The sequence below is a fragment of the Eumetopias jubatus genome, unplaced genomic scaffold, assembly GCF_037043125.1.
Source record: "Eumetopias jubatus isolate StellerSeaLion01/CBP00866 unplaced genomic scaffold, mEumJub1_p1.0 scaffold_8, whole genome shotgun sequence".
In the NCBI taxonomy this organism is placed as follows: domain Eukaryota; kingdom Metazoa; phylum Chordata; class Mammalia; order Carnivora; family Otariidae; genus Eumetopias; species Eumetopias jubatus.
Genome location: NW_028274814.1, coordinates 42,496,399 through 42,516,040, shown reverse-complemented (window position 1 = coordinate 42,516,040; position 19,642 = coordinate 42,496,399). Strand labels below are relative to the sequence as shown.

At 44.0% G+C, this 19,642-nt stretch overlaps 1 protein-coding gene across 1 annotated transcript in view; it reads right to left on the bottom strand.

Moving 5' to 3' along the window:
* Positions 1–19,642, bottom strand: part of DYRK4 (dual specificity tyrosine phosphorylation regulated kinase 4) — a 69,066-nt gene that overhangs the window by 30,768 nt on the left and 18,656 nt on the right. Inside the window, exons 2-8 of the mRNA XM_088025881.1 lie at positions 11,403–11,483; positions 10,591–10,707; positions 9,742–9,880; positions 7,915–8,078; positions 4,663–4,799; positions 4,203–4,343; positions 2,199–2,337 (exon numbers count right to left, since the gene is read on the bottom strand). Coding sequence (XP_087882007.1) covers positions 2,199–2,337; positions 4,203–4,343; positions 4,663–4,799; positions 7,915–8,078; positions 9,742–9,880; positions 10,591–10,707; positions 11,403–11,483 — 918 coding nt within the window. The remainder of the gene's footprint in view (positions 1–2,198; positions 2,338–4,202; positions 4,344–4,662; positions 4,800–7,914; positions 8,079–9,741; positions 9,881–10,590; positions 10,708–11,402; positions 11,484–19,642) is intronic.

Here is a 19,642-nt window from a genome sequence, read left to right as displayed (position 1 = left end):
AATACTCATGAAAGAAATTGAGGAAGACACAAAGAAATGGAAAAACGTTCCATGCTCATGGATTGGAAGAACAAACTTGGGAGGATGTCAATGTTACCTAGAGCAATCTACCCATTCAATGCAATCCCCATCAAAATACCATCCACTTTTTTCAAAGAAATGGAACAAATAATCCTAAAATTTGTATGGAACCAGAAGAGACCCCGAATAGCCAGAGCAATATTGAAAAAGAAAAGCAAAGCTGGCGACATCACAATTCCGGACTTCCAGCTCTACTACAAAGCTGTCATCATCAAGACAGTATGGTACTGACACAAAAACAGACATATAAATCAATGGAACAGAATCGAGAGCCCAGAAATGGACCCTCAAGTCTATGGTCAACTTATCTTTGACAAAGCCGGAAACAATGTCCAATGGCAAAAAGTCTCTTCAACAATGGTGTCGGGGAAATTGGACAGCCACATGCAGAAGAATGAAACTGGACCATTTCCTTACACCACACACAAAAATAGACTCCAAATGGTTGAAAGACCTCAACGTGAGACAGGAGTCCATCAAAATCCTAAAGGAGAACACAGGCAGCAACCTCTTCGACCTCAGGCTCAGCAACTTCTTCCTAGAAACATCGCCAAAGGCAAGGGAAGCAAGGGCAAAAGTGAACTCTTGGGATTTCATCAAGATAAAAAGCTTTTGCACAGCAAAAGAACCAGTCCGCAAGACCAAAAGACAACCGACAGAATGGGAGAAAATATTTGCAAATGACATATCAGATAAAGGGCTAGTATCCAAAATCTACAAAGAACTTATCCAACTCAACACCCAAAGAACAAATAATCCAATCAAGAAATGGGCAGAAAAAATGAACAGACATTTTTCCAAAGAAGACATCCAAATGGCCAACAGACACATGAAAAAGTGCTCAACATCGCTCGGCATCAGGGAAATCCAAATCAAAAGCTCAATGAGATACCACCTCACACCCGTCAGAATGGCTAAAATTAACAAGTCAGGAAACGACAGATGTCGGCGGAGATGCGGAGAAAAGGGAACCCTCCTACACTGTTGGTGGGAATGCAAGCTGGTGCAACCCCTCTGGAAAACAGTATGGAGGTTCCTCAAACAGCTGAAAATAGAGCTACCATACGATCCAGCAATTGCACTACTGGGTATTTACCACAAAGATACAAATGTAGGGATCCGAAGGGGTACATGCACCCCAATGTTTATAGCAGCAGTGTCCACAATAGCCAAACTGTGGAAAGAGCCAAGATGCCCATCGACAGATGAATGGATAAAGAAGACGTGGTATATATACACAATGGAATATTATGCAGCCATCAAAAGGAATGAGCTCTTGTCATTTGCAACGACGTGGATGGAACTGGAGGGTGTTATGCTGAGTGAAATAAGTCAATCAGAGAAAGACATGTATCATATGACCTCACTGATAGGAGGAATTCTTAATCTCAGGAAACAAACTGAGGGTTGCTGGAGTGGTGGGGGGTGGGAGGGATGGGGTGGCTGGGTGACAGACATTGGGTAGGGTATGTGCTATGGTGAGCGCTGTGAATTGTGCAAGACTGTTGAATCACAGATCTGTACTTCTGAAACAAATAATGCAACACATGTTAAGAAAAAAAAAAGAAGAAGATAGCAGGAGGGGAAGAATGAAGGGGAGTAAGTCGGACCAGGAGACGAACCATGAATGACGATGGACTCTGAAAAACAAACTGAGGGTTCTAGAGGGGAGGAGGGTAGGGGGATGGGTTAGCCTGGTGATGGGTATTAAAGAGGGCACATTCTGCGTGGAGCACTGGGTGTTATGCACAAACAATGACTCATGGAACACTACATCAAAAACTAATGATGTAATATATGGTGATTAGCATAACAATAAAAAATAAAAAAAAACATATGTCCCTCATACCCCTAAGCCTTCTGTAGGAAAGCCCTCAGACCTTCCTGCTCCTGTCTGTCTTGATGATAAACTACATCTCTCTGCATTGCCCCAATATCTGTCCCTTAGTCTTCACCGCATCTCTCGTGGTTTACACAACATATAAACATAACTGCTTGGCTTCCATCCTGGAGCCTTGGCTATGATGGCTTCCCAGTTACCACTGGGAAACAGAATGGGGCAAACAATTTCTGAGGGTGGGAACCAGCTCCCCTGGCAAGACAGAGCTTGTACTCACAGGCTTGAGATCACAGTGAATGATTTTCTCTACGTAAAGCATTTGCAAACACTTCAAAACAGAGAGGGTGAAGCGCCGAACTATTGACAGACTGAAGCCTTGAAAGCTATTATTCTTCATCAACTCATATAAGTTGATTCTGGAAAAAAGAGAGAGAAAGTGATATGTGTGTATCAGTGCAGAAGGTATAATGCTGAGTTTGAATGTCTAAACGATCCCATATCACCTGGTTTCCCTCTGGTAGTAGGCAAAACTCAGACCAGGAGGCAGGGCTTTCAAGTCCTATAAACTCAACCTTCCCCTTGATTCATGGTGGATCTGGCATGAAGCTCCACTGTGCTGGGCTTTCAGATGTCCCTTGTTTCTTATGTGGCAAGGTCATTAACTGCTTTGTTACTCATGTGGGTATTAAAACGTTGGGCCAAACTTCTGAAATATTCATAGTTTCTCAGGCCCTTGGAAGAGATCCAGGAAGTCCACCACCCAACCAAGTGGCCACCCCTGCCCCAAACTAATAAGGCTGTCTAAAGACATATAAATGTTCCTGATAGGTAAAGCAACAAGAGAGTGGATAGATGGGGGCTGAGGCAAAATGGAGAAGCCCTACCCTATCTAAAGTGAGCCTGGACGCTTGGTCCCATCCAACTGTAGCCTTGCAGAAATGAGGGTTTACTCTTGCTAGATTATACCAAATTTTCTAAACAGGCAGAAGCCTGCACTATTGTATAAAAGCCTGCTATATTATGTGAAATCTGCTGACTTACAAATGTTGGAAACAAATGCAAAGCATTTTAACAAGAAAAATATATCTGTGAGCTGCCAGTTTGTGGCTCTGCAAACCATAAGGTGGGGAGAGGAGGGAAAGAAGGGGCACCACCCAGAAACAACTTCTTCCTGGTTTCTCCCAAGCTTCCATTTCCAAGCCTCCTCTAACTCTGAAAGTACTTAGGAAGCCATTCATTCTTGAGGAGTACAAGGGAGATGTGAAGCTCTAGCCTCATTCTGACTGGCTGTGTGACCCTGGGCAACTCCTAACCTCTCTGGTCTTTGCATTCACCCTCTGCACACCTGCCCCCCCTCTCTTTTCAGAGCTCTTTTAAGTACAATGACATTTAACTGTGGAAATACTGTGAGTAATGGTCTAGAAAGGCAGCCTGGCTTGTTCATTTTGACAGAAGGAAGATAATTCGCCTCTGTATACTGGAAAGTGGACCACATTTTGTAGTCATCAGAGATGCTGAGAAGAGTATCAACCTTCCTTCTGACTCCAGTTTAGCTGGTTCCTAGAATTTCACTAATAGCAACGGTGTCATGGGAGCACCAAGCTACCAGCTCAGTGAATCCCATAATACTGAGCCTCTGAGCATCTACCCTAATTATTCCCCTTTGCTAAATGCTTTCTCGGTTTCTGGTTTTGTTCAAATTATGGAAGATGGTCTTCTCAGAGAGAAAAGTACTCAAATTAGCATGTCCTTCCAATTATTACACCCTTCCAGCTCCAATACTCAGCTACGTGATGCCAATCTATTTCAGTCAGGTTCTGCTTCCTGACCAAAAATACCTGCTCCTGTCCTTATTTGCTCAAAATCAAAGTCCTTTCCTTGCTGGGAGCAGCTAGCTGCCTGTTTCCTTGGCTTCCAACCTCAGCACCACAGGATCATAAAGCCAGTGAGTGGGGACATGGTGGCAAAGGACAGTCCTTTTCAATATATTTCAGTTTCAATCTTGAGCGCAGGGGCCTTGCATTGGTTATGTCACCCAGTTTGGCACCCAGAACTTAGGCAGCACATCCTGAGTATGCTGGCAGGTGACAGGCATGACTGAGGGATGGGGTGAGATGGGCAGCTTTGGGCCCAGCTCCTTTGACTCCTTGGCCATCGTGTCTACTCTAGTCATTAAAAGCTCACATCTAGAAAAATCTAGTGTTCTGACCTCAAAGTTTCTCTTCTGTCACCTTAAGCAATTTTTCAAAAGAAAAATGAATTAAAAGAAAAAGCAGCTGACCCCAGGAGTTCAAAGGTGATGCAGAGATGATTGCGAAAATAGAAAAAGTCCTTCATGTGTACCACATTGTGGGTGTTGTCTTTGTCCTTCCTTCTGAGAGCTTCCAGGATCTTCAGCTCCACCAGGGCCTGGTGGTGAAATCTGAAGTGGTGGGGGAGTGGCAGGGAGGATAGGAAATGGGGACAGAATTCACAGTGTCATGTCATGCTACAGCAGTTAGCCCCTTTCTCCAGCCCCTCCCCATCACCCCAACAAGACCGTCCAGGGAGAGGGGGCAGAAAGCACTAAAAGCTTCATATTCTTGCTTCTACTTTGCCCCATTGTGAAATTAGAGAGAGAAAGAGGAAAAAGATGAGGAAGATCAGAGGAAAACGCAGAGTTAGGAAGGGTTGGCATTATGAAGGGGCCAGAATCACGCAAACCACCTCTCCCATGGCCTAGGCCATCTAGCAAACCATACCTCTTCTTATTCCTGATGATTTTCAAGGCCACCAACTCATTGTTTTTGTGATCCAAGCACTTGGCCACCTGTCCAAAGGACCCTTTCCCGATCATCTCCAAAACCTCATAGCGGTAGGCAATGTGGTCATGCAGGACCTGCAGAAGCCAGACCAGGGTAAGAAACAGAGCCATAGGCTCTGGGGCTTCCCTGATAGTGGGGCCCCTGTGTCAGCCCATGGTTTATGCCTGGGGGAACTTTCTGAACTGCACCAGGTATTTGTGTAATTCCTATACTCCTCTCGTTGCTTAGCTTGTTGCTCAGATCCCAGGCTACCAAGGTGGTGCCAGGAAGGTCCCACAGGCTCTATCCACGTCAGGCAGTGCAAAGAACATTGGATGGTCTTTAGAAAACTTGGGTTCTAGGGACACCTGGGTGGCTCAGTCTGGTTAAGCGTCTGCCTTCGGCTCAGGTCATGATCAGGGTCCTGGGATCGAGTCCCGCATCGGGCTCCCTGCTCAGCGGGGAGTCTGCTTCTCCCTCTGCCTGCCGCTCCCCCTGCTTGTGCACACACACACCCCCCACTCTCTCTCTCTCTCTGACAAATAAGTAAGCAAAATCTTTAAAAATTGAAAATTAAAAAAAAAGAAAACTTGGGTTCTAGTCCCAGCCCTGCTGTTACCTCTAGTTTTCTGCTTATGTGGGAACCTGCCAAGTAAAAGGACTGAACAAAGTGGCTCTCAGGTCCTTCCGGTTTGGATATTTCATAATTCTTGAATGCAGCTGAGCAGTAGCCTCAGTTTGGGGGAAGTTCTATTTTAGACCCCTGGTGCATCTGTTCTGCCTCTTCCTGGTCAGATCTAGTTCTCCTCTTGACTTATCCAGATTTAATTCTAACTTGACAGTAAGCAGTACAGAACTCAAACCTTTCTCAACTAAGAAGAGAAGCATTTTCCAAGAGTCAGAATCACCCATGTCCCTCCACGGGCTGGAAACTAGAGAACAGGGATTTATTCAAAGCAATGGGAAATTTTTAATTAAAAAGACTTTATCTGCACTTCTTCAGACAAGTCCCTTACTAACTGTGAGCTCAGTGCCCTCATCTGTAACTGAAGATTCTGGATAAGAACCTCTAATGCCTTCCAGTTCTGAGAATCTCTGATTCCCAGTTTTGCACGCAGGAATTTGGGAGAGATGAAAGACATATGTTTGTATACAAGTCCTCATGAAGTGTTCATGATTCTGTGGTGGCAGTTCTTTCATATAGCAGGAATCAGGATCATGAATATGAACAGGTACAACTTTACTAATTGTGGAAGTGGATTGCCCTACTTGTACAGGTTTGTCATGACAATGTACAGGGAAAGGGCAATGGACAAGCTCTGCACATGTTGGCATAAAGGTATTTTGCACAGGTCACCAGTTTGGTTGTATCATAATTATTTATCTACATGTCCACTTTGACATTGACTGTCATTACTTGAGGCCAAGAACCAGGTTGTACTCATTTTTATAGTTCCTTTTATATTTCTAGAGTCTAGCAATGCTCAAGCATATGATAGGTTCTCAAATAGGTATTCAATTAATGATCGTTGACAGAATAGAAATGAGAATGCAGTTGTGCTGCCTGTTTGGGAATTTGGCATGCATTGGAATGCAATGAAGATGGAGATTCTGAGTATACAGTGAGCATGCATTATCCCCCTGCCTGCCTCCACCAGTAACATAGCTCCCTAATATTTGAGACTGAGGAACTGAGCTCCAGTGAATTAACTTAAAGGTAGTGCTGACATCCCTGGGGAATTTTCCAGAGACTCTAACCCAGGTAGGGGTCAGGGTGGAGGAGTTGAGGATGTCTGGATGAATTGGAAGTAAGGTTTGTGTTGGAGATACTTAACCAAGGATCCATTAACAGCCCACCCCTCTTTGAAACCTTATGTATGTTCAGGGTGCCTTTTCTGGAATAAGGACTTACAGCATATATCAGACTCCCAAAGGGATCCTCGGCCTAAAAATGTTAAGAACCAGGGCACTAGATAGAGGATTTGTGCCAGAAACTCTAAATCCTTCCTTCTCAGAGTGTAACCAAGGACCAGCAGCATGGGCATTGCCTGGAAACTTTTGAAAAAGGCAAAATCTCTGGGGCTCCATCCCACAGCTGCTGGATAAAAATCCACATTTTTAACAAGATCTCCAGGGGCTTAATGTGTATAGTAGAGCTTGAGAAACACAGCTCTAAATACTCTTAAGAAATAATGTCTCTTTGGGGCACCTGGGTGGCTCAGTCAGCTAAGCAGTTGCCTTTGGCTCAGGTCATGATCTCCGGGTCCTGGGATCGAGCCCCACGTCGGGCTCCCTGCTCAGCAGACAGTCTGCTTCTTCCTATCCCTCTGCCTGCCTCTCTGCCTACTTGTGCTCTCTATCACTCTGTCATATAAATAAATAAAATCTTTAAAAAAAAAGAAATATGTCTCTTCTTTGAAGCCATCAAAGACCAATCTTTAAATGTAACGAAGTTGTGAAGAAATGTCCAGAGGAGGAATTTCTCAGCAGCCTACTAACCTGGTAGACTAAGCATCACATATCTGGACATTTTCAAAAGTGGAAATTCCTTTCTGAAGCAAAAGAGACACTTTTCACTGCCTGGATTTTGCCTTCAGGCTGGTAAGAGGCACTGTCCTGGCGAACCCCAGATTACAATCAGAAGAGGAGAAGGAGAGATCATCTTTGCTAGGATCCATCTTTGGGAACTTGAAAAGAGTCAAGGACTAGGTGCCAGAGACTACAGTGACAAGAACTTTTTTTGGTTGCAGAGAAATGGCATTTAAAATGGAATAGGAAAAGGTCCATGTATGGGCTTGTATAGAGGAGACAAAAAAGAGGATATTGGGAAGACTGCACCTTATTCCATGGAATATGGCCTTTCCAATGGGTGCAGAGCTATGCAGAAAAGAGCCTGTGGAAATTTGCCCAGGACACAAACCTGTTACTCCAAATACTCTTGGAGAAAAATCAGTACTCTGTTAGCAGAGTAGTTTGTATATTAAGTGCATGTTTTCCCATTTTTAAACATGGCATTTCTTTGGTTTATCACCTACTAGAATCCTTCAGGATGCCTAGTCTGAGATGTATTGGCACCAAATGCTATTAAACACACACACACACACACACACACACACACACACACACTTTTTTTTTTTTTTTCCTTTCCAGACTACTTCTTGTCCTTAAGCCCCAGGCCCCTGGAGTTACCATGACCTACTCCCCTATCACCTTCATATAGGAGCCGTGTTCATCATCGAAACTTGTTTTGCTTAACTTCTCAGGAGTCACATGGAGCTTCTCTGCTTCAAGCCCCAGGAACCACAGCTTCGTGTAGCCCAGGATTTCACTTTGCTCATATGAAGATAGCTGGTTCTTAAAAAACTTTAGGGCCTCTGTGTGAAAGACATTATAGTTGTCAGTTGAGGCAACATGGGGATTTACCCAGGGTCCTGATGAGGACACCCCTTCTAGCTCATGAGACAGTCACTCCTTTCCTCAACTAGGTGCCTTACTAAGGACCATGTGTCTTGAATCTCACAGGGTAGAAATGTAAAGGATAAATGTTAAGGTGTTGTACTATTTCCATAAATCAGGAGGGAAATACAAGGAAGGGAAAGGAAGAATTTAGCCATTTGCTAAAAGCTATGGGTTGCAGTAGCATTGGTAAAAATTTGAGGAGGAAAGCTAGTGTCAAGTGGTATGTAGTTACAGCAGCAGTTTCCATATTGGGGGCTACACAAACAGTTTATCCCAAGAGGGTTTGCAAACTATAATGCCTTCAAGGGCCAGGCAAGTAACTTAAGTGCAACTTTAAAGGCCCAAGAAGTATTCCCACTCAAATCTGCAGCTCAGACTGCAAGGAAGGAACATGTGTTTGCTCTTCTCTATCCTTCTCTGGCCAGACCCCATCAGGTATTTGGTGTTTGGTCTGGCAGCAAGTGGGGTGGGGTTCAAACTTTAAGGAGATAAACTGGAGAGTGCTGAGAGAGAGTCCTGGGGATTGGGGGTAGGAGGGGAAGGCACCACGTTATTTGACAAACTGCTGAAGAGTTGGAGAAGGAACTGCCAGAAGGAAAAAAGACATGAGAGACAAGACCTGTGTGAAGGGCAGTCATGCATATTCTTAGCCCAGAAGATAGAACCAAGACCTAAGAGAGCAAGGAGGGAGATATGAGCTCTGTAAAGGCAGAACTAACTCAAGACTGAAGTGATCGCCTCGTGGGTGTTTCCTAAGATTGTTTAAGAAGAGGAAGGACAACAATTTCAAAGCTGTGGGTAAAGAGCTCTAAGTGTCAGATAATGTTGGCACAGTGGGTGTTGGTTCTCTTCCTTTGAATCCTAATAGGGGATGAATCTCTGAACCTTGTGAGGAGTTGGGCTCCTGGCCAAAAACCTATGTGATCTTTCAGGCCCAACCATAGGTAATTACAAAGGCTTCCTGGCAGGGTTCACGGGGAAACTGCCATTGCCACACCAGCATTGGTGCAGAGCCAGTACATGAACTCTCTGAAAAGTTGCTGTCAAGGGCTCAGGTTCCCCTGGGCAGCCATGCGCTTACACACATCTACATTTCTAACCCAGAAGCCCCTATTCAGATGCTTTCCTCAGGTATTTCTGACAAGACCTCCTTATCAAGAGGAAGAAGTGAGATATCAAGGCACTTGCCCTACTCTGACTCAGTACTCAGTACATTTCCTCTCGTAGCTCTTCCCCTCTACTTCTCCCTCCCCCTCCTGCATAAAATGACAGGAAGCTTGTTCAGCTCCCTAGGCAGTGAGCTCTGCTTGAGCTCATCATACACATCTGACCTGGAGTGGTGCCAGTCCACAGGGAAAATGGAACACTGGGGAGTCGGTGTTTCCCCCTATTTATTCTCTTCCTTATACTATCACAGTAAGTGATGAGATGCTTACTGCTACTTTCACTTTGGCTTGTTGCCTTAGTTGACTTCTCTAACACCTGGCAGCCTAGCCCTCTTTGGTTCAGCTCAGCTCATGACACCTTGACCATCTAGAACCAGCCCCACTAAACGCTGCTACTTCCCAAACGGCATACCTGCCGCCGTCAGAGGCACCTTGTGCTTTCTTGGTGGTTTCTCCTCTGGCTTGAGATCTTCGGTTTTAATGCTTGAATGAAAAGGCATCTCTGAAGTCCGGAGCTCAGAGGCTGGCGTCTGATTGTGACTTTGATTCTCCTGTCCAGACAAAGAGACTTGAAATAAAGGACTGCTTAGACTTTTGGGTGTCACGAACCATTGATCAGACCAAGAACACCCACCTCCAGACAGATTCTTCTTCTACCTTTCCAGGGAGAAAATGATAATTATCAGACCTTAGGTTTTCTCAGTCTTCCTCTCAAAGGAAGTGTCTGTCTGACTCACATTATTCTCTGTGAGGCCTGTGCACAGTGCCTTAAGCAGTTGACAACCACAGTGAAGAAATGGGAACAGTTTTTTTATTACTGCTCTTGAGAAGGTCATTTCCTAACTAGATAAAGTGATTTGCTCAAGGGCACAAACCCTTGAACTTATGTGTCTATCATACCTCTTTAACTTGGCTCTTTCTTATGTTCTCTCTTTTGGTCCTTACACAAAAAAGAGTAGGGGACACTGGAAGAAAACAATCATTTCATATGCTTCTACTATTTATATACCAGACACTTCACTCTTCTTTCCCTCAATAAATCCTCATGACAACCCTACGGAGAGCCCATTTTGTGGATAAAAGAAAGTCAGTGATTTATTTGCTAAGGTTTACATTCATTGTAAAGAGTGAGAACAGGACAAGAACCCAACTCTTCAGGTGACATTGTGCTTTTCCCACCATCTAGGCCTTTCTAAACTTGGTTCCAGACCAAAGTCTTTGACCTCCCTGCTCAGGGCCATGTCCACTGCCCTGTACTCACCTGATACAGCAGGGGTGGCTTTAGCAAGATTTTGTTGCTGATGCGTGGGAAGTTAACCATGTTCTTCTTCCCCTTGGTATCCACAAAAGGGAGTGAAGTAATGCTGGTGTTTGGATTCTATATAAGGAGAAAGTGGATAAGGTGCAGAAGCCTCAGGCAAGAAATCTATGTCTCCAGGGAGTCATTTCTCCCAGCTCCCCTGTCACAGCAAGAATGAGTCTGAACCAAATCCAGGCCTAAATCTATTTTCAAAGCTCTTGTAGAGAAAAGCAGAGTGGTCAAGCAGATGAGCTCTGGGTTTGACTCCCTGCTCCACCGCATGTAACTGTAGATCCTGAATAGGTCACAAACTCTTTCTCTAAGCTTCAATTATCTCATCACTACCATGGGGACAAAAATGGGATCTACCTCATAAGGCTTTTGTGAGGTAAATGAGGCAATTCATGTAGAGTATTCCATAAGTGTTAGCCATTATTATCATCATTCCAATATCTTACCACCCTAATATGGGAAAGCACTTCCTGCTATATAGTGTACACCTCCCTTGGTGCAACATAAGCTTGCATTTCTCCTACATTATTGATTTGACCTCACTTGGATGCCTGTCTCCATGAATTGATTGATTACAAGAGAGGTAGTCTGTCATTGAATAGCAACATCTAAAATTGTGTGGAGATGAGGCATGGTGATGTGGATAGAGTATATGCATCATGTTATGCTGAGTTGATGAAAAATGCCTCTGAAAAGCTATTCTGGCCACCCACTTAACCTCAACCTTTCCTAGAGAAAAGACACTAAGCATCACTTCCCACCTTAGGCAAGAATCGAGTCATTCTGAGGTTCTTGATCTTGGAAGGTGGCTTCTGGGCTTGAACCAAAGGCTTACTCTCAACCTAGATCAAGTAGAACAGTATTGGAATAGTGTTTAGCATGCTATCATCTCAAGCTATTGAGACATATTTTGCTTCATTACAACAATCAAAATACAGTTGAAGTCAGCTCTCTTGATCCCAAAGCTAGGAAGAGCTAAGAGAGGCCTAGAGAAGTACTGAATGAATGTATGAATGAATGCATATCAAAACAAGTGGTCTTTCTGGCAGTGCTTATCCTGGATTGACTTGTCCTATGGTTTTCATACTTTAAAAAAATCCATAGCACCCTTTCTTCAAATAAAAACTAGGCACTCTGGACAGGGGAAGAAATAAAAGCTGAGCTGCTCTTTCCAAAGAAAAGAAAATGCCCATAGTCTTGCCCAGGGACTCTTCCTACCCTCAGAGTGGCTCTGAAGGTGCCCTATTGGAACCCACTAGAGTATGGGAGCCCAGCCTGAACACCAGTGACCTGATCAGGAGAGACTTCACATCTAGAAAGGGGTCAGGAGGAAAAGACCAAAACAGCAGAGCTGTGTCCCCCAAAGGGTGGCAAGCACACCGTCAAAGTATGTGACGTAATTGTGTGTGATACAAGATAACGGATATCTAATGTTTATACATTTATTTTAATTTGAAAAACCATAGCATATTAAACCTATAATTTTACTATGTAAAATGAGACCAAAATTTAAGTTAAAAAAATGTGAGCATTAAGTAGACCTGGTAAAAACCATGAAGGTGGCACTGAAATTACTAAAGTTTAGCAAAAACAGGCTACAGTTCGAATCTAGGTTCTTCTCTTTGAAGCAGAATTCGTGGGTTCTCCTTATTCCAGCCCCCTCTTAGGGAACTGAACGAGATTTATCTGAGACACAGCTGGTGCCAGACCCACCCCTGTAAAACTTGGTATACCGGCCACACTGAAATAAGAACTGGGGACAATACTTCAACTTAGTATCACCTAGCACAGCTAAGCCCTCTACAGAGCTAAAATGATGGGGACTATGTACAATAGGCCACCTTGACTTCTCAGAATAGGGACAATATCTAGGGGAGTAGGAGCTACATAGAGCATGGCTCATGGACTTAGACAAAACTAATTTGATTGGCTAACATATACTAATGCAGGATTTGATTGTCTATTGTCTATTGAATGGACAATGATGATATCTGAGCAAATACTGCAGTCCCAACTTCTCATCAAATAAGTCTGTGAGGATTAAAACTTATAACAGTCATCAACAGTGACAAGCTGGCATTGAGAACAAACTGGGGAGACTGGACAGACCAATAAAAAGTATATTAACAAAACACAACTAAATACCAAGCAAAGGACTTGAACAATGAGTGTCAACAAAGAAGGAAGAGATCACTGTTAATGCAGTCTGCCAGGGGGGATGTGAGGAGGCTTTGTGGAAAGGGCCTGGCTTGGCCTGGGCTTTTTCTGGGAGGAAGGGTAGAGAATGTGTTCATTAGGTGAAACAGTATCTGGGAATGTTCTGAGGATCTTCACTGCTCATGCTCTCTAAGCTGGAGCAGAGGGTACACTGGATTGTGGAAGGCACTGAATGTTAACCTAAGATATTTGGTCTTTATCTAATGGGCAATAGTGAACCACTGACAGTTTGAAAGTCTGGGTGTTACATATGCAGAGCAGTACTTCAGAAAGACCCTTCAAGCAACAATGTGGCATAAAATAATGATCACAGATATGAACTCTGACATCAGATCTTAGTTTTGAATCCCAGGTCCACTACTCATTAGTTGTTTGAACTTGGGCAAGTTATCAACCTTTCCTCATGTAATATAGAGAAAATGACAGTACCAATCTCAAAGGATTGTTATAAGGACTAAATGAATTCATGTGCATAAAACTCTTAAAGCAGTGCTTTGTATATGGCAAGGGTAAATGTTTGCTAGAAGTAATTCTCCTCTTTTGTAAAATGGAGAGCGGTTTTTTGGTATTTCTCATAAGAAAGGAAAACATGGATTCAGAACTGATGGAGAATGAGCAAGATGATGTGCAATCTAAAAAGCACTGAGGATATTTAACATGAGAGAAGATAAAACAAAACTAAATGTCTGAGAGGTTAACAATTCTGATACTGCCATACATATATACTGGAATCAAATGACTAAATAAATAGATTATAGATGACAGGAACCAGGTTTCCCATGATGGGTTGGAGATTTGTAGATAATCAAGGTCATCATCAACATTACCAACATGTGATAATGGATTAGAGTTGGAGACATCAGTAGGAACTCATGTTTAACTCAATGTAGTTACAAATGGTCACATATAGACAAATTTATAGATATGTGTATATGCAAGGGTTAATGCATGCACTCGTGCGCGCGCGCGCACACACACACACACACACACACACACATACACACACACACACTTCTTTGCTTTGTTAGCTTTAGAGGTCCTAAAAGAAATAACACCCCCATAGAAACAAGCACACCTAAAACTCACAACTTGGTTTCTAATACCATTCTCCAGTAAAAGGAAGCAAGGCTCCTTGGAGAAGTGATTAATTCTAGGACTGGGTCAGGAAATGCACAAGATGAACCTGGAGTATTTCCTAGTGACATAAAGTAAGGAAGGGCTAAACAAAACAAAACAAAACAACCCACATTGATGAGAGTGTGTCCAAAGGGCACAGGAACCAACTGAAAGAGTTCCCAATGGCCAAATCTGGAACAATTTTAGCAACAAAATGAAGTAGTGTTGGATTAGGACTCAAAGTTTAAAATAAATATCTATGCATCCATACTGATGCAAATAAATGATTCAATAAAGAAATAAACACGCAAAAAGAAACAAGTCTCCCATGCAGAAGAGTTCCTGATATATTATACAGACATTCCACTCTAGAGGAGGGGAGCACAACTCCCCACTCCTTAAGCTGTGCGTAGTGACTGGTTTCCAAAAAGTATAGCATGGAAAGGAGGGAAGAAAAGCAACTTTACCAGAGAAACCAGACAAACACTACCTTACCCAGGTAATCTAGTCAAAATCAGCAACCATAAACCATGTGGATAGTATGTGTCGTTGATATGCTTGATGAAAATGGTACCTTCCCTCAAGTAGGCTTCCTCCCAAAGCCTACAACCCCAATGGCATCATGAGAAAAACAGACAAATTCCGATAGAAAGGCATCTTACAGTATATGTGACCAGGATTCCTCAAAGGTGTAAAGGTCATTGAAAACAATGAAAGTCTGAGAAACTGTCACAGCCAAGGGGAGCTTAAGGGAACATGACAACCAAATGTAATGTGACATCTGAGATAGGAATCTGGAGCAGACAAAGGACATTAGGTAATGAAGAAATCTGCCTAAAGTGTGGAGTTTAGTTAAAAATGTATCACTATCTAAATTTTAAAAAATATTAAAAAAAAATAAGAATGGTGTGCCTGGGTAGCTCAGTTGGTTAAGCATCTGACTTGTGATGTTGGCTCAGGTCATGATCTCAGGGTTGTGAGATCGAGCCCCATGTCGGGCTCTGGTGTTCAGCAGGAAGTCTGCTTGAGATTCTCTCTCTCTCCCTCTGCCCTTTGTCCCTCACCACACTTGCATGCATGCATGCTCTCTCTCTCTCTAAAATAAGTAATAAATTTTAAAAATCTAAAAAGATGGATCAGTATCAGTTCATTATTGCAACAAAGTACCACAACAAATATAAGACTTTAATAATAGGGGAAACCGGGTGTGGCATATGTAGTGGTATATGGGAACTCTGTCCTATCTGCTCAATTTTTCTGCAAGTCTAAAACTGGTTCTTAAATAAGTATATTAATAAAACAAACAAAACTCCTGAGGGGAGGGGTAATATCAGAAGGACTGTTGCTGGGGTGCCTGGGTGGCTCATTCGTTAAGTGTCTGCCTTCGGCTCAGGTCATGATCCCAGAGTCCTGGGATCGAGCCCTGCTTAGGGCTCCCTGCTCCGCAGGAAGCCTGCTTCTCCCTCTCGCACTCCCCTTGCTTGTGTTCCTTCTCTCACTGTGTCTCTCTCTGTCAAATAAAATCTTAAAAAAAAAAAGAAAGAGGGGTCGTTGCTTATGACTCAGTATAAGCTTGTTCTACCTGATCTGAAGGACAGAATGAGGTCAAAGTGTGGAATTCATAGAGAGGTGGTTTCTAGCTCAATATAAAGAAGGATTTTCTAGAGCTTAGAGCTGTCAAAAAATGGAATGGGAGTCCTTATGAGCAGTGAGCTCTCTATCACTGGAAGGGCCAAGTCCACCTAATAAGCCACGTGAGAAATGTGCATGGACTCAGGTGGTGGACAAGATGCAACCTCCAAAGTCCCATTTGTCTGTAAGACTCATTCAGGTGACCCCTGGGAGTGTCTTGAGTGGATCCTTCATCCTCTCATGGAACCAACACTGAGAACTGTCGTATAGAACACTGCTTCCCAACCTTTGTCACACCATGCCACACTATAAAAAATTATCTTTGTATGACAACCTGGGGTAAAAAGAGGAGGCAGCTCCCAGACAGATGCTACCAGCACAGGGTTCCAGCTGCCCCAAGCTTGTCTGCCCCGAGGGCTGCTGACCTCTACATCCATGCACACCTCTACCAGTGTGTCACACAAGTTTAGAAACTTGCTGCTTCTTTGTCTCCAGCAGCTTCCTCAACAACATTCCATTCTATCGCAGCATCCCCAGGAGGCAGGAAAAAGAGGGTGTGATCTCCAGCATGCATGGTGGCAAAAAAGACTTTGTCCTTTAAGACCAGAAGCTTCGTAGCCCTGTTCTGCGGTTCCTCACTGACCTCTGAGCCAATGTAACAGGAATCTCTAATAGTCATGAGCTCTCTATCCAAATTTAGAGTCCTCAGTATAAAAAAGATTTTATGCACAGAGGTCCATAGCATAGGCAGTGATTCCTATGCTGTCTAAGACCTGGGCACTGCCTGAGGCTGGAGAAAACCTCTGGAGGAGCCAGAAGATAAAACGGCAGGGCATCTGAGGATGCCACCGGGGTCCTTTCATGGCTCCTTTTTGTGTGCATCACTGGTCGTGGAGGCCTCCTCTACAGCCAGAACTGACCTGTGAAGCTCCTTTATTTTCTAAACTTCTTATATGAACATGTACAGCTTTTATAATTCAAAAAATACCATTATTAAAAAAAACACAATATTACAACAGAGAACTCTAAATGGTTCATTGCAACACTAGGGGAGAAAGACATTCTTTCCCTGAGAGCCTGAAGCAGAGAGAATTATATCTGAGAAGACACTGTCAAGGGACCTTGACTCAGAGCCTCAGAGCAGGGACATTGCACTGTGCAATGTCAAAAGAAGGGAGGTAGACCCCTTTGCTCACAAGTGGGCTCAGATTGCTAAGATTCTCCACATCTAGGTCCACATTCGAATCTTGGGATTCCCCTAGGGTCTCCGGCTATGCTTGTCATCACTGGGTGATACACCCAGAGGGTTCAGGCCCTGCACCAACATGCATGGTGACAAGGCTGGTTGATCAGAAGCCTGGTGTCTCAAATCCTGACCCTGGGCCCCTCCTCCACCTCTCTGTGCCTCTGTCTTCTGAACTGGAGACTTTTGGGTTCTCACACTTCTTTTGTTTTCTCAGCAAAAGAAAAAGGCAAATTCCATCTCACTACTTTGCAAAAGCCAGCTAGCTCATCTTTCTCAAATAAAAACTGAGTTCGGCCTAAAACCTGATTCGGAGGAAGGTGGGAAAGCTGAAACCCAGCTGCCCCACCCCCCACCCATGTCCCCAACAATCAGACAAATTGCTAAAAGGAGCCAAACTATTCCAGTTGCTGATTCCTATTGCTTGGACTCAAGGATTCTTCCAGGAATACCTGCTTCCTGCCTCCCCAAGCTGGGATGACACCTGGAATCACAGAGTTCAGATGGACCTTAGTGATGCATTCATTTTTAACATATTTACTGAGCACATCTATGTATCAGGCAGGGTGCTAAGCACAGATCACAGAGTCCAGGGGTTTCAAATTTCCTGAAAAGCTCTTAAAATACAGAATCTCCACCCTGACCCAGACTCCCTAGTGGTAGAACCCAGAAACCCGTATTTTTTAAAAAGCTCTCCAAGTGAGTAATGTGCAGCCGGGATGGGAGCCACGATTGAATGCCATCCCCTCCTTTGGAATTAATCTCTCTCCACTCTGAACTTGGTTTTCCTTTATGTCCTTGATATTTATGTATCCTTCCTAATTTTTTGTGAATTCTTATCTCCCCTCAGCAAGAGTCTATGGCAACAAACATGAGGCCTCTCAAGAGTATTCCTCTGGCTGGTTCATTTAGGGGTCCCCACAGTGCCTAGCCATGTGTCAATATCCATGGCATCCATAGTCACAAGAGCCTGGACTAAGCTGGGACCATCTGCAGAGACTGGGCATATCATCTTCCTTGCTGGGACAGTTGGATTAGTTATAGGCTGTTTCTAATGAAGGCTGCCTCTTTGTATGTTGTCACAGGGAGGTGCCTTTTTTTATAAATCTAGATTATTCAACACAAGCTGGCTGCAGTAAGCACAACCTCCCACTTGCAGGACTGAATGAGAATATTTTCACAAACTTGCAAATTGTCATCTATGATTTCCTACCATGGGTAGCATAATTATGTGAGAATGAAGATATTCCTCCCAGACTGTGCCTACCATATCCCTAGTTTAAGCACCTGTTGCAGTGGTCTCCTAAGCAGTACCCTGTCCCTTGCCCAATCCATCCTCAACTGCCTAAGACCTCAGATGTTAAACATGAACATCCGATCTTGTTGCTACACTGCTTAAATCTCCCCAGTGACTTCCCAGGGTATGGATGTCCTAGCACACAAACCCTCTCAGTCTCATCCCTTGTCATGGCCCTGGCCCTGCCTTTTTGGCTCCAGCAATTACGAATGCCTTGCAGCTCTCAAACACCATGCTTGTTCACATCTCATCACTTCCACTCCTACTGTTTCTACTTGGAATGTTCTCTCATCACCCACTTACCACCTTCCTCCATTCCAAGTCCCTATCATTCACCTGGTGAATTTATCCAAGGTCAAGCTCTGGCCAAAGTGTCACATTCTCCATGAAGCCTCCATAACCACTGCCCCATGCTTCATACTTGCTCCAATCACAACACCTGCAAAGGTTTGTTGCACAAGGTTGTCTTACATCTGCCTTCTGTTGCCAGACCATAAGACCCTTTAATAAAAGATATGAGTCTTATCTCAGAATTCTGAGCATAACGTGGTATCTCCCACCTAGTAGTCACTTGAATATTTGCTAAAGGAAGGAAGGGAAGGAGGAGGGAGAGACTGAGGGAGCAGGAAACCCTAGTCCTTGTCCTCAAAGACTTAAGCCACCCAGGAAACAGCTGAGCTTGGACTTCAGCCTCTCTTCCTGGTAGGTAGTCCACCCTCTCCCCTGTGTGTCCACATTCCCTCTCCTAGTGGCTTCAATTCCCACCAGGGGAACCAGTTCTGTCCTGCTTCCCAGCACTTCCTTTGGGAAGGAATGCCTCCCAGTCAGCAAATGCACATAAGAAAATTCCCCTGCCAATACCTTCTTCTCAAAGGTAACTGCATTTTCAAAAAGAAAGCATAGAAAAGAAAGTGTTTTGGTGCAAATAAGTGAATCTCTACTCACAGAAGGGTTCCTGGCGCTGGGGAGCTAGATGAAAGAGATCGTTCATTTTAGGAAAGAAGGTCTTCACAAACCTTATCATCATCATCATCAATCACACGGACATGTAACTTCTATGTCAGAATAGAGGACAGAATTGCACACAAGAGTGAAATCTCCAGTCCTCTGTCTTGCCTCAGTGCCCTCTCCCTGGTGACACTGTGCCTCCCCCTTCCCTAATTTGCATTCTCCTCAGGCCAAGCCCCCACCCCAACATGCACAGTTTACCCATGACTCACAGGGGAGTATATTTCCCGCCCCCTCACTCAGTGCTACAGGATAATAGGGTCCCTCTGTAGGGCTAGTTAGAACAGAATCTCGAGGGCGCCTGGGTGGCTCAGTTGGTTAGGCGACTGCCTTCGGCTCAGGTCATGATCCTGGAGTCCTGGGATCGAGTCCCGCATCGGGCTCCCTGCTCAGCAGGGAGTATGCTTCTCCCTCTGACCCTCTTCCCTCTCGTGCTCTCTATCTCTCATTCTCTCTCTCTCAAATAAATAAAATCTTAAAAAAAAAAA